The 20,801-nt window shown below is 39.9% G+C and overlaps 1 protein-coding gene across 1 annotated transcript in view; it reads right to left on the reverse strand.

Moving 5' to 3' along the window:
- Positions 1 to 2,959: 2,959 nt before the first annotated feature.
- myh9.L (myosin, heavy chain 9, non-muscle L homeolog) overlaps positions 2,960 to 20,801 on the reverse strand; it is a 57,754-nt gene continuing 39,912 nt past the window's right edge. Inside the window, 19 exon segments of the mRNA NM_001088377.1 lie at positions 2,960 to 4,070; positions 5,074 to 5,246; positions 5,738 to 5,846; positions 6,079 to 6,287; positions 6,368 to 6,491; positions 6,668 to 6,756; positions 7,391 to 7,519; positions 7,670 to 7,831; positions 7,927 to 8,139; positions 9,129 to 9,341; positions 9,757 to 10,005; positions 10,813 to 10,965; positions 11,576 to 11,680; positions 11,760 to 11,966; positions 12,455 to 12,599; positions 12,692 to 12,904; positions 12,993 to 13,164; positions 13,767 to 13,890; positions 19,009 to 19,146. Coding sequence (NP_001081846.1) covers positions 3,941 to 4,070; positions 5,074 to 5,246; positions 5,738 to 5,846; positions 6,079 to 6,287; positions 6,368 to 6,491; positions 6,668 to 6,756; positions 7,391 to 7,519; positions 7,670 to 7,831; positions 7,927 to 8,139; positions 9,129 to 9,341; positions 9,757 to 10,005; positions 10,813 to 10,965; positions 11,576 to 11,680; positions 11,760 to 11,966; positions 12,455 to 12,599; positions 12,692 to 12,904; positions 12,993 to 13,164; positions 13,767 to 13,890; positions 19,009 to 19,146 — 3,057 coding nt within the window. The 3' untranslated portion in view covers positions 2,960 to 3,940.

Here is a 20,801-nt window from a genome sequence, read left to right on the forward strand (position 1 = left end):
ATTTCGTGATGGTCTCTGTGCTGTCTCAGAGATCACCTGACCAGAAATACTACAACTCTAACTGTAACAGGAAGAAGTGTGGAAGCAAAAGACAGAACTCTGTCTGTTAATTGGCTCATGTGACCTAACATGTATGGTTTGTTGGTATGTTTGTGAGTACAGTGAATCCTACAATCCCAGGGGGCGGTCCTTATTTTTTAAAATGGCAATTTTCTATTTATGATTACCCAATGGCACATACTACTAAAAAAGTATATTATGAAAATGGTTTATTTACATGAAGCAGGATTTTACATATGAGCTGTTTTATGCAATATCTTTTTATAGAGACCTACATTGTTTGGGTGGTATAGTTTTCCTTTAAAGAATAGCTTATACACCCTGAAATCTTGTGGGGGGGGGTAGCAATACAACATGTAACCATTTCTTTTCTTACAAGTTTGATCCTGTCATACAAGGAGTATGTTCACCTTAAAGGAGTTGTTCACCTTCCAAACACTTTTTTCAGTTCAGTTGTGTTTAGATGATTCCCCAGAAATAAAGCCTCTTTCAATTACTTTCCATTATTTATTTTTTTACTGTTTTTCCAAAATCTAAGTTTAAAGTTGAATGTTCCTGTCTCTGGTGTTTCAGTCTGGCAGTAATTCAGCTGCAGACTCTAAATTTTTACAATCTTGCAACATTTGATACATTTCACAGCAGCAACTCTGGAGTATTAGCAACTATTGTATCAATTCTAACAGCTGCCTTTAATGAAACTCAGGGATTCTGCTCAGCAGGGACAAATATAAATGTATCAGCTAAATGTATCAATCTAGAACAGTTTACAGGGTCGACTACCCCCATCCCAGAGCTGCTTTAGAAGGTGAAAAATGACACACTACACTTCAATATTAGAAAAACGGTGACAAATAGAAAGTGATTGAAAAAAGTTGTTATTTCTGGTGATCGATCTGAAAACAGATAGTTATTTGAAGGTGAACAACCCCTTTAAGTAAAACTACTTCTAACATCAGGACAACAGCCAAATAAGGTATATCTGCTGGGCAGTGTACAGAATCATATCTGTGCAGTGGTGTTTTTAGGACAATTTGCACATTTATAGTGTAATACCAAAAATGCTAATAGCTAAGAACAAGAGCTGTGTGTTTTCCTGTGGCCAGTAGAATAACCTTTCACCTTAAAAGTCTAAAATCGTTTCTACAAAGGCAGCTGTTCTATTCAAGTGTCCTGTTCTACAATCTGTCATTTAAACATTACCATTTAAATGGCTTAAATCTAAAACCCGGATATCTACACATGCAACATGCCAATGCTTGAAGCCAACAGGTGACTCGCCCAGGAGAATAAATGCAATCTGGGCAACAGACGTGGCCCACCCAAATGCCTTTGTACCATAATGCAATAATACAAAAATTAGGTTAAAAATGTGTAGTCTGCAGCCTCCATAGAGCAAAGATACACTTGTGTTTTTCCTCTGCAGTACTTTGTATCGTTTGCACGAGTATTCAGGAAGGACCCAAGCAATAACATACTAATTTAGTGAAAAACATTTTTCACAAAATTGTTTTTTGCTGGCTATCCTTCTCAGCAGCAGATCTGCACATAAAAATGGCACAGGAAAGGTTGGGAGGGGTCAGGTTAATAACCTGCCTTCATGATTTTAATTTGATCTGTCTGCAAAAAGCAGGGGAATGTACCAAGTCATTTTGTCAATGCTTTAAAAGGGGAGAAGAACATACGTTATTTTCTCTCATCTTCCAGTGGCAAAAATAATAAAACTGCTCTTCTACCAAACTGAGCTTCTTGGGCATGCCTTTGTTTTAAGAATAGAATCCACACAATTTTACTTTTGGTGGTTGACCCAGTTTGCTTTACACCAAGCTACATAACCTTGCCATAAAAGATCTGAAAATTGCCTCAAAATGTGCATTTTACAGCATCCTATTACTGTCTTTTTAGGTAAAAATCTATCTGTATTTTAAAGCAAGTTTACATGAGAGTTTATAAAAAAAAGTAAATATATACAACATAGCAAATGGACCCGCACTCCTGGTTTATCGTGAAGAAATAGATGTGCTTTATTCACAATGCAGTGTGAATAACACAATGAGTGCGTTCACTGTTTGGAGATAGATATATAGATATATAATATTGTTTTCTACTTTGAAGAGCTGGTACATTTTACTTTTGACGTTCATGGGGTACTGGCACTGCCAAAACACAAAGTGTTCTGCTGTTTATCTGCAAAACATGCATTGTCGAGGGTTGGGTTCAGCATCCAAGTCTAGAAACTACTGCAGAGGTTTTCACAATGGTTTAAATTAGGGTTAAATTCAAGATTGAGGTGGCCAGATGATGAAGTAAAATCTTACAATAAAAAGATGACAAAGTACAATATTCTGCTGTTCCAACTGAAGCTTGTAATGTGCATACGCTTTCAGGAAGTCAGCTGTTGGTACAGGTCTGGGACCTGTTATCCAGAATGCTTGGGACCTGGGGTTTTCTGTATAACAGACCTTTCCATAATTTGGATCTTCATACCTTTAGTGTACTACAAAAAATAATTTCAACCTTTAATAAACTCAATAGGCTGGTTTTGCTTCCAATAAGAATGAATTATCTTAGTTGGGATCAAGTAGAAGCTACTGTTTTATTATTAGAAAATTATTTATTTGCATAAAATGGACTCTATGGGAGACAGCCTGTCATTCGGAGCTTTCTGGATAACGGGTTTCCAGATAACAGATCCTATACAGCAAAGCAAGAGACCAATAAAGCCTCCTAAATAAAAATGAAAGTAGTATTCAATCTTGTGCTTAAATTCACCAATATCTCCACAAAAAAAAAAAAAAAAAAAAAAAAAAAAAAAGTTGTTTTCCCTTTCATGAAGACAAAACCGGCATGCAATACAAACATCACACAAAGAATAAAAAATGGAGGCCAGACCACACACAGATTGCAGCACTGTCTGATTTTATTATGTAAAGCAACAGCAAGGAAGCCCTGGTTTATCTGTTCACTTGATTCAGTGAAGGCAACAAGGCTGCAGCATAAAGGCACTTTGAGACAAGACAAAAAGGAGAATGAAATCCTCATACATTTTATATAAACCGTAATACATCTGTTCCTCTTTGGTTGCAGTGGCCTGAATCTGTTCTCAGGGTAGGCTTCTAACGTTCATCTGGAAAGCTCCTCCAGGCAGTGATACAAAAATGTATAAAAAAATATTATAGCATTTTATTCCAAAAACAAAACAGCTTGACCATTACAATAAGGTGTGTGCAGAATAGCAGTTCATACAAGTGGTGCATTACAGCTACATCTCCAGTTACATAATTTGAATATATTTATTTACCCTCAGACACAGGTAAACAGAGATACTTGCAATGGCTGATTAACATTTTGGTCCCAATAATGGTTTCTGTTGCATACAGAGTTGCCTTGGGGCAAGGAAGGATCAGTGGCCAATCCTGAAGAAACCACAGATCAGTTAAATCTAGCCTGTCAGCAGAAGAGGCAGCAATAAAGACCAAGTGAAAATAAGGTTAAGGGGAGTGAATGGGAACCGATGTCATATTCATCAGTGAGAGCTCGGGTTGCATTTTACTTAAGAATCTAGAAATGCATGCAACAATTCTTAAACTGTTGTGACTGCATTCTACCAATCAGATCTGGCTGCCACAATAGAAAGTGCACAAAATATTGCCTTTAATTTTTAAAGATTCGTGGCAACCATAAATAGCCCACATTCTAGTTAAGATTGCATCTTGCATGGGAAAGGTTTGGCGCTTTACAAGAGGAAGACCATAAGATAGATCCTGACCAGGCAGTGAAAAACACAAAAAATACCCCCCTTGTTAACTCTGGAATATCAGAAGTTCTGCAGTTCAACAGGATCACTCTAAGACAAATGGGCAAGTGGTTTGGTTGATACGTCTTAGTCAACAAATTTGCTGTCCCCAGAGTCTGCTTTGCCATCTAGGTCTTCATCAGACGCTTCATCAACACCCTTCCTTCCAACTCGTCTTGTGACAAAAGTAATGTCACCACCACCACCACCACCACGCCTAAGGGAACAGGTAACATCTGGTTATCAGTTTCTCTAATACACCAATAGTAAAATGAATTGGGGCGAGACTTGAGGTGGCTGTACATGCAATGATATACATGCAATGATATATATAAAATGTAAGGGTCATTTCAGCTACACAGTCCTGACCTCTCATGAGGACACTTCTTGGCACGTTTTTTGCTACCCCACTGTTCGCAGCATCTATTATATTTGCTACCAATAAGATTGGATTTTATTTTGGGTAACTTTTAGATGAATACAACCTTTTCAGCCTACACTGGCATATTCTGGTGTTTAAAGGGATTCTGTCATGATTTTTATGGTGTTTTTACACTGTTTACACTGCAAATAATTCCCTCTACCATATAAAATGTCATTCCTGAACCAACAAGTGTATTTTGTTTAGTTGTAATATTGGTGTGTAGGCAGCTGTCTCAGGTCATTTGGTCATGTGCTTTCAGAAAGAGTCGGCACTTTCTGGCAGGCTGTTTCTTCTATTCAATGTAACTGAATGTGTCGCAGTGGGACCTGGATTTTTGCTATTGAGTGTTGTTCTTAGATCTACCAGGCAGCTGTTATCTTGTGTTAGGGAGCTGCTATCTGGTTACCTTCCCATTGTTCTGTTGTTAAGCTGCTGGGGGGGTGATATCACTCCAACATGCAGTACAGCAGTAAAGAGTAACTGAAGTTCATCAGAGCACAAGTCACATGACTGGGGGCAGCTGGGAACCGACAATATGTCTAGCCCCATGTCAGATTTCAAGATTGAATATAAAAAAAAAATCTGTTTGCTCTTTTGAGAAACTGATTTCACAGCAGAATTCTGCTGGAGCAGCACTATTAACTGTGTTTTGAAAATAACATGTTTTCCCATGACGTTATCCCTTTAATTCTGCTGCACCCAGAGTACCATTCAATACTATTCATACCAAAACTTTTTATGAATATTGCATACAGAGACACTGCAAACTATACATCCACAACACACTGGGATTTACCGAAGCTTGCTCTTTAAGGTGTTGACTTCTCGGTTCATGATCTCTGCAGTCTCTGTTGCATCTTCAAGCTCACGTTGCAGTTTACGGCGCATAGCATTGGCACGCTGGGCCTCTTCCTCTGCTTCCTCAACCTGCCTCTTCAGCTGCTTCATCCTTACATTGTTCTTTTCAGCCTGTTCAGAAATTCAAAAAAAGGGTTAAAGGACCAGTAACATCAAAAAATTAAATGGTTTTAAAGTAATGAAAATATAATGCAGTGTTGCCCTGCACTAGTAAAACTGGTGTGTTTGCTTCAGAAACATTACTATTGTTTATATAAATAAGCTGCTGTGTAGCCATGGGGGCAGCTATTTAAAGGAGAAAAGGCTCAGCAGATAGATAAGCTCTATAGAACAATGTTATCCGTTATCCATTATTTACCCTGTGCGATATAGCCGTTTTTCAATTTCTGCCATTGCTATTCAGCAGCTTGTTTATATGAACTTTAGTAGTGTTTCTGAAGCAAACAGATCAGTTTTACTAGTGCAGGGCAACACTACATGATATTTTCATTACTTTAAAACACTTTCAGTTTTTGGTGTAACTGTTCCTTTAAGAAAAAAAGGAAAGTTGTGTGCAAGTTCATAGCTAGAATATATTGTTAAAACCAGAAAATGGTAACTACCTGATCTTTGTACTGTTCAGAATTGCGCCTCTCGTCTTCCACCAGCATCAGTACATCTTTGAGTTTTTTCTCTGTACGCCGCACTTGCTTGCTAGCATTCTGACGCTCTCTGCGGGAAAACAGGAAATATGAGAAAAGGAAACTAAAGACTGTAGTGACATATTTGGGGGAAATCAATATTGTGCAAAAGAATCTTTGGTAAAAAAGTTTAGAAATGTAGTCCTATCAAGGGTATCTGGAATATAACTATATTTAATACATCTCTGAAGCCATAAAAACTTTTTCATATTTAAAACCATGGTTTCCACATGAATATAAAGCATTTTGTTTCTTATTCATACTTTGTTTCTGTGTCGAGCTGTTCCTCAAGCTGAGCGATCTTTGCCTCCAGAGCTGTGATGTTTGCTTTGAACTTGGACTTAACAATCCCTTCCATCTCTTGAAGTTTGGTCTTCAGTTCTTTGTTCTGACGATCCATTTGCTGGCGGGCATTTTCATTCTTCTGAGCATTGCTACGCTCTGCAGTCAAGTCAGTGTTCAGCTGGTCAATCTGAGAAGTAACACATTATACTTGAGCATAAAAGCTTTAATCAGCTGCAAAAGAAAATGGAGGACAATTATCAAAAATACCTGGAGAGTAGATTTCTTGAGTCTGTCATTCACAAGTTCAGTGTTTCCTTGTTCTTCTTCTAGCTCCTCCTCCAGCTGGGCAATACGGGACTCCAGACGACGCTTCTCTTCAAGAGCCAAAGCCCTTAATGGTAGAAAAAATAAAATTAAGCAAAAGCCTCAAAATAAAGCAATAGTCCAAACAAATGGTGAAGTGAAATAAATTTATTTTACAGTAAATTATTAAGATAATTGTTACCACCAGCAAATAGAGCAAACGTAACCATTTTATGGAAAAAAAAAAAAAAAGTCATAACTTACCCTTTGCCACTGCTATTCGCAATCTCATCTGCCAGTTCATCCCTTTCTTGCTGGGCTTGTCGTTTACCACGTTCAGCAGCAGCAAGTTCCTAAGAGGTGAGGAAAACAAGATTCTATCATGTCTGAACAAAAAAAGGCAATAAAACGAGTGACTGTATTCACTTCCTGCAGAATGAAACGGTCATAGCTTAGTATAAATGGCAGGAGTCGAAGTTATAAGCTACAGTATAGGGACATATTAGATGCATTAGATATTTATCGACCGCTCGGAAAACTGAACAAGTTGCAATATTCGAGTATTGACATTACTTGTAACTCCATATTCACAACTGTTTTCCATTTCACAACAATTGTAACTACATGAAAGTAAATAAAAATAAAGTAGGGATGCACCCAAACAACTATTTCGGATTTGTCCGAATCCTTTGTGAAAGATTCGTCGGAATACCGAACTAAATCCTAATTTGCATATACAAATTAGGGGAGGGAAAGGAAAAAGGGGGAAAAAAATTTTAGTTCCTTGTTTTGTGACAATGAGTAACTTTATTTCCCTTCCGCATATGCAAATTAGTATTTGGTTCGGCCAGGGACAGTGATTTGGGCGAATACGAACCAAATCCTGGATTCGGTGCATCCCTAAAAGAAAAAAAAAAAAAAAGTCTGGGACTGCATAATGAAACATTTTAGCTCAAAGTGTCCCTTTAGTATAAGGTTGTTACTTGCCTCTTGCATGTGGATCATTTCAGCCTCCATGCTCTTTAGCTTCTTTTCAGACTCCTTGGACTGGCTCAAGATGTCATCCCTTGATGCTCGAGTGTCCTCCAGCTCCCTCTGGTAATCCTTAATCTGAGCCTACACAACACACATTTAGATTACATTTTTGTATGAATATGCAAAATAAATATTTCTGTAGAGGTAAACTAGGGGTCAGAGGGCAGAAAGGCCGAGATGAAAGGACGGATATGACGGAACAGAATGTAATTTGGTTTGATTTATAGTTACCTGCAGTTTGCGCAGCTGTTTGATTGCATCTTCACGGTTCTTGTTTGAAGAGTCAATTTGCCCTTCTAAGTCCTTTAAGTCCATTTCTAGTTTCTTCCGAGCAGCCACAGCCAGGGAACGCTGTTTCCTTTCATCTTCAAGCTCCGCTTCCATTTCTTTTACCTAAAATAAAAAGTACACATTTATTTGGTACTTAATCTATGCAAAAAAATGCATCACATAGCATTAGTACATAGGAAAAATATTTTCAGCCTCACCTGTCTAACCAGTTGCTTCTTTTTATCCTCACTCTGTTCATCTCGTCCCTGGAGGTCACGCTCAAATTGCGCTTTCATAGCTTGCAGGTTTACTTCCAGTCGAAGCTTGGCATCCTCTGTAGCCTGTAGCTCATCCTCAAGCTCCTCCAGCTGGGTCTTCATCTCCTCTGCCTGCTGCTCTAGAGCTCGCTTGGACTTCTCTAACTCATGCACCTAATCAAAGAAGATGATGCAAATGTTACTTTACATTTTTTTCCACTGTAAACTACAAACATAGAATTTACCTTGTAAACAAGTTGTTTTAACACAGGTACCCACATTTACTTGTAACGTTTTGCAAACACAAAACTACAAATCCCACACACTGCCTAATACAGGTATGAGACCGGTTATCCAGAATGCTTGGGACCTGAGCTTTTCTAGGTCTTTCTGTAATTTGGATCTTACCCTAAGGGGGTTATATATTAAGCCCACGAATGCCAAAAACCCCAAAATTGTTTTTTTACTGTAAAATCTGATTTTTTTGTGGGGAAAAAATAAAATGAATTTTTCGGAATTTATTATACCTCAAGGATGGAAAAAGTCAGAATCCGAAAATCTTGGTCTGCACTGGGTTTCATGCAATAATCAGAATTTTTTTGGATTTAAAATCTGCAAATTTTCAGGGAAATGTATTTTAAAGAAAATAATTAGATAAATTTGGGCTTTGATAAATGGTTCTCCCTACTAGAAAATCATGCAAATATTGAATAAACCCAATAGGCTAGTTTTGCTTCCAATAAGGATTCATTATCTTAGTTTGGATCAAGTACAAGGGACTGTTTCATTATTAGAGAACAAGAAATCTTTTTTTTTTCTTTTAAAAATGGATTTGGATTAAATGGAGTCAATGGGTTACAGCCTTTCTGTAATTTGGAGCTCTCAGTATAAGAGGTTTCTGGATAATGAATCCTATACCTGTACTCCACACGGCCTAAAAGAAAACTGGTACTTTTATTGTAAGCTCAGAGAGGGTTATTGAAAGTAATTGCTTAGGGTAATATGGTATTACAAATATTAGGAAAAAGAAATTCAGGAGGAAGATAGTTCAGAAACAGACCAACAACCAAAACTGGCCAACAAGGCTTATAAACACAAAAAGGGACTCATTAATAACTATAATCAAAAAAAAAAACAACTATATTTTAGAATTAGAATCTTACACTCTTGCCAACATCATCCTTTGAGCTGACCAAGTCTTCCATTTCTGTGCGTAGCTGCTTGTTGAGTCTTTCCAATTCAGCTTTTGCTTCCAGAGCTTCCTCCAGAGCACGGGCAAGAGCCAGTGCTTTTGTCTCCTTTTCACGAGCCTCTGCCTCAGACCTGTCACGCTCATCTGCATATTTAGCAGAAATTGCCTTTTCCTCTCCCAATAGCTGATGAAATAAGAAGTCAGTCTCATTATAGTGGATAAACTCTGCCTTCATTAACTAACAGTATTTCTTTCTACTAGTTCATATATACAGTACTATTAACCAGAAACAATAGGTCTATATAAAAAACCCTCCAAAGACCAAAGTATCTTTACTAGTTTAGTTACTGTAACTGTATAATTAGCACTATAAAGCTAGGATTCTCATTCAGGGGAATGCAACTGTGTTTAACCCTTTAAATGTCGTTGGGCACAACTGCTCTGGAAACAGCACGTTGCAAGTCAACCCACGTATGCTGGAAAATTAGATTGTGAGCAATTCATAACTTCATACAATGTATAATCTGTTGGCAGAGTAAGGGCTTACAGTATGCCTCCAGTATGACTAGAATGTCCAATATTTATCAAGTCTGAATCACCTGATCAAATTTCTTCTGCTTCTTTTCAAGGTTAGAAACAATTTGCCTCTGGTGATCTAGATCAACACTGATATCATCCAGCTCTTGCTGCAGACGGGTCTTTGTCTTCTCCAGTTTATCATAGGCTGCTGCTTTCTCCTCAAAGCGCTGATTTACTGCTTCCAGGTCCTTTTGTAGCTTTTTCTTTAGTTCCTCTACAGTTTCCAGTGAACCAACATTCTCGTCCATTTTCTTCTTCATATCTGTCATCTGGCAAAGATTAAATGTACGGAACATTGAATCCCAAAACTAAAATAATGACTTCTCAGCTAGAACTAAGTAAATGCCCATAACAATGGGTTTTGTAAAGCAGCTAAATATTTAAAATGCATATACCGATGTATTACTTTATAATATCTGAAGCAGGTGTTTATATATGAGGCATAGAAGAGAACATATTTACTATATTTCTTATCCCTAACACAAAATAAGTGCAATGGCAATGTTTCAAGGTTATTCAGTATGCTACTCCTGACCCCTGAGCTTTGTAAATGCAAGCATGGATGAAATGGTTACTGGATTGCCCCTGGGAGTAGGGAGGTGGCATTTGTAATTTTCAATATCATTTGTTAGCGATGCACGGGATTGGTGGCCAATTGGGCAGAATTTCATTGCCTGGCCAAATGGAATCCTTAAAATCGTGTGAATTTATTATTAAGGAAATTGGGGGTAAGGCTGGCTTCAGTTTAGGATTTGGCCGAATCCTAAAAAATTGTAAATTTAACAGCTACTGAAAACAGTGCGTCACTCGTCAATATCCCTTACCTACTTTACCTTCCTGACTAAGGCTGAATTACTCTATACGGGCACAATCAAAATATTTGGAGAATTAGAAAATAATGTATTCAGTCTTGGCCCTCTTATTTCTCCTGTAGGTTATCTACCAACATAAGACTGAAAACTCTACAGGGCAGGGACCTTCTTTCTACCATGCGTCTTACCCCATGGCATATTCTTACATTTATTATGTTTGTTCTCCCCTGTGTGTACATCTCTTCAAAGTAAAATTGCACAAACCTGTGACTGCAGTGTGGAAATCTGTTTACATAAATTTTTCTTGGCTTCTTCCTCCTCCTCGAGCTGTTCCAAGAGACCATTCTTCTCATCTTCCATCTGCTTCAGTTTTGTGCTGAATGACAGTTTTTGCCTTGTTTCTTCTTGCAAGAGTTCCTGCAAATAGATTTACGTATTTGTTGTTGAGCTAAACTGCTTAAACAGTATACAAAACCAATGACAAACCTACATACTGAAACAGACATACTTAAGTGTTCCTGTATTGTTGGGTAAAATGCACTTTGTGGGAAATACATTGTGTGCATAGACCATTCCTTGTGTGCATGTTTGTATTTGGGCATATAAATGGTAGCTGCTATGCTTTCATCAAGTGATACATGTGCTTGAAGTGTATGGCTTATTGTTACTACCACCTCTGCAGAGGCAAGCAGTATGGAAAAATCCAAAAGCAAGCTGTAGTACATTCTGCCTATTTCACTGTAATACAATATGACATTTATCACATTTTAATTTTGTATTTATTGGGACTTCTACGCAGCAGTGGCTTGGAATGCAATCCTAAAAAGCTGTTATGCAACCCTTGTTATCTTCAGCTGAGTAAAGTGCATCTGGTCTCTAACCCAACAAATGATGAAAGCATTTAGTACTACAGTATATATGAAATTAAGATGTGCCACCTGTCATTCTGCAGATGTATGCATTATCTTGAATTTTTGACCACACTTAAGCTTGTAATATACACAGTAAAGCCAAATATATACCATACCTGAGCATCCTGAAACTGAGACTCAAGTGTAGAAAAATCTTTTCCGAGTTTGATGGATTTGCTGTCAGATTGTGAAAGAAGACTGTTAACATTGTCCAGTTCCACCTGAAATTATATAGTGTATCTTTTAAGGAATGCTCCACAAGAATTGTTATAGGAGTACAATATATTTATATTTTCTAACCTGTAATCTGTTGGCCTTTTCGGACAGCTCAGACCGAACTCTGTCTCCCTCTGTGACTTTCACTTGCAGCTCCTGAAGCTGAGCTTCTACTTTCTTTCTTTTGTGTTCAGAGTCTCCTTTGCCCTGCAGAAGAGTCTTCACCTCATTGGCCAACTCATTGCGCTCACCCTCAAGTGCCTGTTTTGCCTTCTCCAAATTGCCTTTCAACTAAAACATAGATAGCGGTTTGTCAAAACAAAAAAAAAAAACCTATCACAGCACTCCACATAAACAAAACTTTTACATTAGTTATGCTCTACTGTCTTACAGGTTTTAAAATTTCATAACACAAAATCTTTTTTAGAAACATACTGAAGTCTATAAAGCATAAGCTGATTAGAATGGTTGAACCAAAAGACTTTGTTACAAGATTTAAATTGAATTAACAAAAAGCAATTTTCTCCAGAGCCAGAGCTCACTATAACCTTCCCTGGCAACAGCTAGTTGAATTAAACATGTAAAATCAGCATGGAACAAGTCTCAGTAGCCAAATAATGTGCAGAAAAAATCCTTAAATTGGTCAAGTCCTAACAAATCGAATATAAAAATCTAATTATGGCCATGTAGCACATTTGAAATTTGCCTTGTTCCGTTGTTTGCCTTGTTCTGCTAGCAACATTTTCAGAGGCTTTGTCTAAATATTAAAGGTTGCATACCCTTTTGGTCTGCTCAAGCTGCTCAGAAAGCTCTTCTACAGCCTGTGAGTGTTTCTGCCTTATTTCTTGTATTTGACCTTCATGAGTTCGTGCTTCATCTTCAAGGGTCTTTTTGAGATGGGTTACTTCCTGTTCCCGCTTTGTTCTGGAATACAAAAGTCACTATGAAAGGTTACTTATTCCGCACAATGTAAAAACACAAAATTGTGCACCAATACTTTTAGAATTGCACATTACCTCAGTTCCTGCTGTGTTGCTGTGGAATCCAAAGTATCTTCTAGCTCTGTCTTCAGAGCCTCCAGTTCTTCACCCAAGTCCCGTTTTTGTTTCTCTGCCTTATTGCGTGCAGCTCGTTCAGACTCCAAGTCTTCCTGAAGCTCTCCAATCTGTGATTCTAACTCTCGGATCTTTTTTAAGGCCAAATTCTTCTGAGCAGCCTCCTCCTCGGCTCTAGAAATTAAGTTACACACACAGTTCAAGTTTGCTAAAATGTGACAGAAAGGATTAACTGTGATAAAAAGCTTTTCAGACAACCTACCTTGCTAATGCCGCTTGCAGTTCTTCCTCCTTTTTGGCAAGCTGCAATTTGAGTTCGGCTATCTGCGCTTGCAGCTCTGCTATCTGATCATGTAAATCTGTCGAGTCTCCCTCCAACTTTCGCCTTGTTTTCTCAAGTTCCTGGCGTTGCTTCTCCTCACGTCTTAGTCGTTCTGCAGTTAATCAAAGCATCGAAAAAGATTATTTAGAGCTTGTGCATGAAATTTTGTATTCACAAGATGTAAATGTGCATCCACGTTCAAAACATTTAAAGGAATTCTTCAGTGCAATAATAAATACTGGGTAAATAGGCTGTGCCAAATAAAACATGTTTTCAATATTATTAGTTAGCCAAAAATGTAATGTATAAAGGCTGGAGTGCCCAAATGTCTAACATAATTGCCAGAACACTATTTCCTGCTTTGCAGTTCTCTTATTGGTTACCAGTCAGTAGCCAATCAGTGACTTTAGGGGGGGGCCATACAGGTCATAACCGTTTGCTTTTGATCCTTAGCATGCATGTCAGATTCAACAGCAAACTAACTGAACAGTTATGTCATATGTGGCTCCCTTAAAGTCGCTGACTAAGAGTTAGAGAGATGTAAAGCAGAAAGTAGTGTTCAGGCTATTATGTTAGACATCCACTCACTCCAGCCTTTATACATTAAATTTTTTGTTAACTAACTATATTAGAATTTTTTTTGTTTTGCACAGCCTATTTATCAAGTTTTTACTTTTACACTGAACTGTTCCTTTAAAAAAAACAAATGCATACCTTCCAAGTCTGAGATCATAGTTTCATGCTTGTTCTTCAGTTTTGCAAGGCTCTTTGATTTTTCCTCTTCTTCAGTGAGATTTGTGGTAAACTCTGCAATACGTTCTTCGTATAGTTTTTTCTCCTGCAGAAAGAGAGATCCAGTTCATCTTGCAATATGTAGAGTGTTTCTCAAAAACAAAATTGTTTCTCTGTGATCAATAGGGGGGCACAGGGACCATGGGGTTAAGCTCCACCATCCAGGAGGCAGGACACTCACTACTAAATTTGTGGGCATGCCTATCTCGCTTAACCCCACACTCTGACCTTATACAATCAGTTTTGTCACAAAGAGTGCTCTATCAGGAAAAAAATATACAGTGGTGTGAAAAACTATTTGCCCCCTTCCTGATTTCTTATTCTTTTGCATGTTTGTCACACAAAATGTTTCTGATCATCAAACACATTTAACTATTAGTCAAAGATAACACAAGTAAACACAAAATGCAGTTTTTAAATGAGGGTTTTTATTATTTAGGGAGAAAAGAAATCCAAACCTGTGTGAAAAAGTAATTGCCCCCTGAACCTAATAACTGGTTGGGCCACCCTTAGCAGCAATAACTGCAATCAAGCGTTTGTGATAACTTGCAACGAGTCTTTTACAGCGCTCTGGAGGAATTTTGGCCCACTCATCTTTGCAGAATTGTTGTAATTCAGCTTTATTTGAAGGTTTTCTAGCATGAACCGCCTTTTTAAGGTCATGCCACAACATCTCAATAGGATTCAGGTCAGAACTTTGACTAGGCCACTCCAAAGTCTTCATTTTGTTTTTCTTCAGCCATTCAGAGGTGGATTTGCTGGTGTGTTTTGGGTCATTGTCCTGCTGCAGCACCCAAGATCGCTTCAGCTTGAGTTGACGAACAGATGGCCGGACATTCTCCTTCAGGATTTTTTGGTAGACAGTAGAATTCATGGTTCCATCTATCACAGCAAGTCTTCCAGGTCCTGAAGCAGCAAAACAACCCCAGACCATCACACTACCACCACCATATTTTACTGTTGGTATGATGTTCTTTTTCTGAAATGCTGTGTTACTTTTACGCCAGATGTAACGGGACGCACACCTTCCAAAAAGTTCAACTTTTGTCTCGTCGGTCCACAAGGAATTTTCCCAAAAGTCTTGGCAATCATTGAGATCTTTTTTAGCAAAATTGAGACGAGCCTTAATGTTCTTTTTGCGTAAAAGTGGTTTGCGCCTTGGAAATCTGCCATGCAGGCCGTTTTTGCCCAGTCTCTTTCTTATGGTGGAGTCGTGAACACTGACCTTAATTGAGGCAAGTGAGGCCTGCAGTTCTTTAGATGTTGTCCTGGGGTCTTTTGTGGCCTCTCAGATGAGTTGTCTCTGCGCTCTTGGGGTAATTTTGGTCGGCCGGCCACTCCTGGGAAGGTTCACCACTGTTCCGTGTTTTTGCCATTTGTGGATAATGGCTCTCACTGTGGTTCGCTGGAGTCCCAAAGCTTTAGAAATGGCTTTATAACCTTTGAAATTGAACTCAGGTGTGATAAACCACAGTTAAGTTATTTTTTAACAAGGGGGGCAATCACTTTTTCACACAGGCCCATGTAGATTTGGAGTTTTTTTTCTCCCTTAATAACGTAAACCTTCATTTAAAAACTGCATTTTGTGTTCAATTATGTTATCTTTGACTAATAGTTAACGGTTTTTGATGAGCAGAAACATTTAAGTGTGACAAACATGCAAAAGAATAAGAAATCAGGAAGGGGGCAAATAGTTTTTCACACCACTGTATATAAGTAGTAACCATAGAAGGTAATCAGGGGAATATCCCGTAATGACCAATGGTCAACAATAACTTCAGGGGGGGAAGCCCTGTGTCCCCCTATTGATCACAGAGAAACAATTTTAACGGTGAGTATAAAAAGAATGTTTTCTCGGTCATCATAGGGGGACACAGGGACTTAAAGCAGCCCCAGAACAGCAGGGAGGGAATGAATGTAGAATTGACCATTACTTCAGAACTGAATGAAGCACCTTGCGCCCAAGTGATGCTTCAGCTGAAGAAAACGTATGAACTCTATAGAATTTTGTAAAGGTGTGCACGGAGGACCAGGTCGCCGCTCTGCAGATCTGGTCCAGTGAAGCAGAGTTGCGCCATGCCCAGGAAGTGTCCACTGCTCTCGTAGAATGAGCCCGAACACCTTCGGGTGGGATCTTTCCTTTGGATAGATAGGCTGGATGGATTGGTCTCCTTGAACAATCTTGCGATGGTGGCTTTTAATGCAGCCTGACGCCGGCGGGGGACCACGTGGTAGTACGAATAGTGATTGTCGTAAAGACTTTGACCTTTCCAGGTACCATGGTAATGCTCTAACTACATCTATGTTGTGTAGTCATCGTTCTTTGTCATTCTTCGGATCAGGACAGAGAGAAGGAACTACAATCTCTTGGTTGATGTGGAAGGATGACACCACCTTGGGAAGGAAGGAAGGAAGGAAGGAAGGAAGGAAGGAAGGAAGGAACTGTACGTAGAACTACCTTATCTTTGTGGAATATTAGGAAAGAAGGATCAGATGACAGTGCACTTAGTTCAGACACCCTTCTGGTTGATGCTATTGCCACTAGAAACACAACTTTCCAGATGAGCCACGTGACACAGATCTCAGTGGTTCAAAGGGAGGATCAAGTAGAGCTTTGAGTACAACATTTAAATCCCAGTCTGGTATCGGATGATGATATGGGGGTACCACATGCGCCACTCCCTGTAAAAATGTGTCATCTACAGCTAATCGGGACTGGAATAAGACCGACAGAGCTGACACTTAAACTAAGCTTTAGTCCCAATCGGAGGCCCCGCTGCAGGAATGATAGAACTCTAGGAATGTTGAGATCAAGAAATGGTAGATTGGATTCTTCGCACCAACTGCGGTAGGATTGCCAACCTCGATGGTAGGATTTCGAGGATGTAGGCTTGCGAGCTTTTAGCATTGTAGGGATCACTTCTTCTGCTAAGCCCTGCTTCCGCTAGATGGCCGTTTCAACAGCCATCCCATCAAAGTGAACAGACCGGGGTTGTGATGAGTGATGGGTCCCTGCAACAGCAGATCCGGTCTGTAATGAAGACGTATCGATTGTGCGATTGATATTTCCTGAAGGTCATAAAACCAGGTTCTCCGAGGCCAGTATGGGGCCACCACTATTACTGTGATGTTGGAATGTCTGATCTTTTTGGGTACTCGTGGTAATATGGGAAGTGGTGGAAATATGTAAGCTAGACTGAATTGCCAGTGCGGTGTCATGGCATCCACTCCTTCCGCTAACATTTCTCGGTAACGAGCGAAGAATCGAGGGACCTTTGCATTGTCTCTGGATGCCATTAGATTGATCTGCAGCTGTCCCTATTGGTTTACTAGTTCTGAGAACTCGTCCGGACGGATCTTTCAAGACCACCGCATCTGTGACCACCAAGTCTTGACACAGGTGGGTCCATTGCTGGGGGATTAGCCCACTTGTCCGCCAATTCCTTCGGAAAGGGATAGGATTTGGAAAATGTTCCTAGTCGCCTGAAATTTTCGTTCTGGAGAGCTCCACTCCTCCTGAATTATCTTAAGGAGATGTTCGTGAGAGGGAAAACAGGTTTCCGACTCTCTCTTGAACAAGCCAGAATCCTCCTGTGATTTAGGTGTTTGAGAGCTATTTAACACTTCTAGAACACCCTTAATAATACTCTCCATGTCATGTTGAGTATCATGGTTTCTGCGGTCCTAAATTTTCCTCCTCTTCACCTGACAAGAGGTCAGATGGTGGTAGCTCTCCTTCCGAGTTAGAAGAGGCCTGGTCAGCTGATGAATCCTCAGATAGGGTGTGTGTAGTGATGTCAGTTTTGGTGCAGCGATGTCAGTTTTGGTGCTATCTGCCTGCTTGCGTTTTCCGCTATTTTTGTGGTCTAGTTTGGCCAACACCCAACCCAGATTGTCAGCAATGGAGGAAAGTCCCTGTAGGGAAGCTAGTGATTGAGTTAGCTGAATGGCCCACATTGGTGCTGGCATGTCAGAAATAGTACTGGGCCCTTCCATAGCAGAGTTCTCTGTTAATGCTGCTGCTGGGCTTGTGATAATAGCTGGAGCGGGTGCTATTCCCTGCCCCCCCTGAGCAAGACCTGCAAAGTGGCTCCCCCTGTCCGCCGGTCAGCTTAATTTGGCATGTAGTGCAGGCAAAAAACGTAGCCTGTGCTGTTCTGGCAGCCCTCCCCCCGCCCTGCTGAATAACCCCACTGGTCTACCTTCTGCTTGTAGAAGGAGAGAGTGAGGGTTGGCCACAGGAGCTTTCAGCCGGAAGGCTCTAGTCAGGGCTCCTATCTCTGCTCCAGTGTGCTGGAGCGCTGCTGTTGCGCTGCAATGAGAAGAAAGGGTGCGCAAGATGGCCACCAGAACGCGAAAGTGCGCTGCGTTCCACTGGGCGTTCACTAAGCCTCCCCCTCTCCTGCTTTTGAATGCCGCCTTGTAAGCGCCAATGTGCTGAATGAAAAGAGGAGGCTGTCAAGGTAACAAAAACTTCTCTTGAGTTGAGAAAAGTTGGGGGAGAGAGGTGTAACTAAGTGCACGTCGCTATAGCCTAGATAGGAGCCCAAGGCGGAGGAACATGCAGTGTGGCATTAGGAAGGACCATGGGGGAGGAGAGCTGCCAACCAAGGGAGCAAGGTGAGCTGTTATGCTTAATAGCAGTTACTCGCCACGTACGCACCGGCCAGACCATCTGTCCTTGACTAAATTCACAGGAACGTTTTGGTGGTTGTTATAGCCTGACAGGCTAGAGAATGACCCCGGTGCTGCTATTATTCAGGTATATGCTACAAGGTCGTAGACTATTCCTGCTCAGTCACGACTTGACTGAGAGTCCAACCTTCTGGTAGCAGGACACTTAAAAAATGGATTGTAAGTAAGTGTCCTGCCTCCTGGAGGGGGGAGCTTAACCCCATGGTTCCTGTGTCCCCCTATGATTACAGAGAAACAGATTTTCAGTTCCTAACCCCAAATAACTTAAAAGATTATGTTGTCTTTAGTATACTGGTGGCATTACCAGATTGCAAGCTCTTTTAGGCAGGGCCCTCTTTAGCTCTTGTATAGGTTATTTTTTGTATGTAATGTGTATGTTCAATATATACAACTAATTATTGTATAGTGCTGCGGAATATGTTGCAGCTTTATTAATACATGTTAATATAACATAGTACACTACGCTTACCTTGCCAAGCTTGGTGTTCTGATCTTCTAGCACCAGAACATCCTCTTCCAACTTTTTCATCTTTGCCTCAGCAGTGACTTTTTCTAACTGAAGTTTCTGTCTAGCGGCTTCTTCTTCTTCCAACTGTTCTTCCAGTTCCTTTGGAAATGAAATGTATATGGATTACTTGTCATGGGAAAAAGTATCCAAATCACCAGCTGCCTAATAAAATTTTACACTTCTAAAGTTCAGCATACATAAAATGTAGAGGGGAAAAACAATTGATAAAAAAAAATCCCCCAAATTATACTTTAAAAAGGAGGTGGTGTTTTGTGGAGTGGTAGAATTATAAAAATTAAATTGTGAATGACAAAAACAAAGCAAAAAATGTAGAAAAGTTATGTAGAAAAATAGAATACAGAATGCAAGGTGCAAACAAGACGGGAGCTTACTGGAAAAGCACAACTAGACAAAATAAGGTATAAGAAAATTAAGTTAAAGCACAGGGTGGGGGTCTATATTGCCAGTGACTTGCCCCAGTTCTCAAGGCACCATTAGATCACCATTAAAGAAAATGTCCCAATACTCAAAATATAGAAATTCAAAAAAAGTTTATTCAATTAACATCATAATAAAAATACATACATACAGACACCGTATTATGCACCTTGTGTGTTTCGTACCCTCCGGTACTTAATTATAGGTAACATAGGTAGAGTATTTCCTCAGTTCCAAAATTTAAAACCAGGGTGGTCCGACCCATTTTAATTTAAGACCAATCAGTAAGTTTAATTCTCTTTATTTAGATCATGTTCTTTCCAGGGTACTAGTGCTATTCCCTGTATCATGTATAAACAATTGTACCAACTATAGTTAACTTGTGAATAATCTGGTAATATAACTTCAGTTGCTCGTGGATTTCAAATTTGACTTAAATGTTCCCTTATCCTTTCTTTTAATCTCCTGCTTGCACAGCCTACATATTGCTTGCAACACTTTGAACACATGATCAAATAAATCACGGAGATTAAAAATTCTGACAGAGTGGTTTTCTGTCTTGAATCAAGGTAGCAATCACTTCTTCAAAAAGAAAAAAAAAAACAACACTTTTTCCAGATGGACTCTTCAATAGCCATGCCGTCAAATTGAAGAGCATTGGATTGGGATGCTGAATAGGACCCTGTAGGAGTAGGTCCAATCTGCAAGGAAGATGAATGGGCTCAACCACAGAAAGATCTTTAAGGTCGTAAAACCAGGTCGTTCTTGGCCAGAAGGGAGCCATCACGATCGACCTCAGATTTGACTCCCATTTCTTTTTGAGGACTCTGGGAAGCATGGGAATCGGAGAAAACACATAAGCCAGGTCGAAGCTCAACAACTGGATCATAGTTTCTATTCTGTCTGCTAGCGGATCTCTGTACCGAGCAAAAAATCTGTTGGCTTTGTGATTGGCTCTGGACGCCATGAGGTCTATCTGTGGGAATCCCCTTGTTTGAGCATTGGAAACCCCCGGGATGTGGATTGCTGACAACTGTGCTAGGTTTTGCTCCGCCCAGTGGATGATCTTTTCGGCCTCCTTGCTTATGGTGCCTCCCTGCCGATTTATGTATGCTATGGCCGTGGCATTATCAGACTGAATTCTGACTGACTGTGTCCTCAGTCCTATCTCCCATGTGAATAGTGCAAGTCGGATCACTCAGTTCCAGCAGATTTACGGGCATCTTGGTCTCCTCTTGCGACCATGTCCCTTGCGCTGTGTGTCTTTGCCACGTCGCTCCCCATCCAGTTAGACTTGCGTCCGTCGTCGGTATTGT

This window comes from Xenopus laevis, chromosome 4L (assembly GCF_017654675.1).
Source record: "Xenopus laevis strain J_2021 chromosome 4L, Xenopus_laevis_v10.1, whole genome shotgun sequence".
NCBI classification, from domain to species: domain Eukaryota; kingdom Metazoa; phylum Chordata; class Amphibia; order Anura; family Pipidae; genus Xenopus; species Xenopus laevis.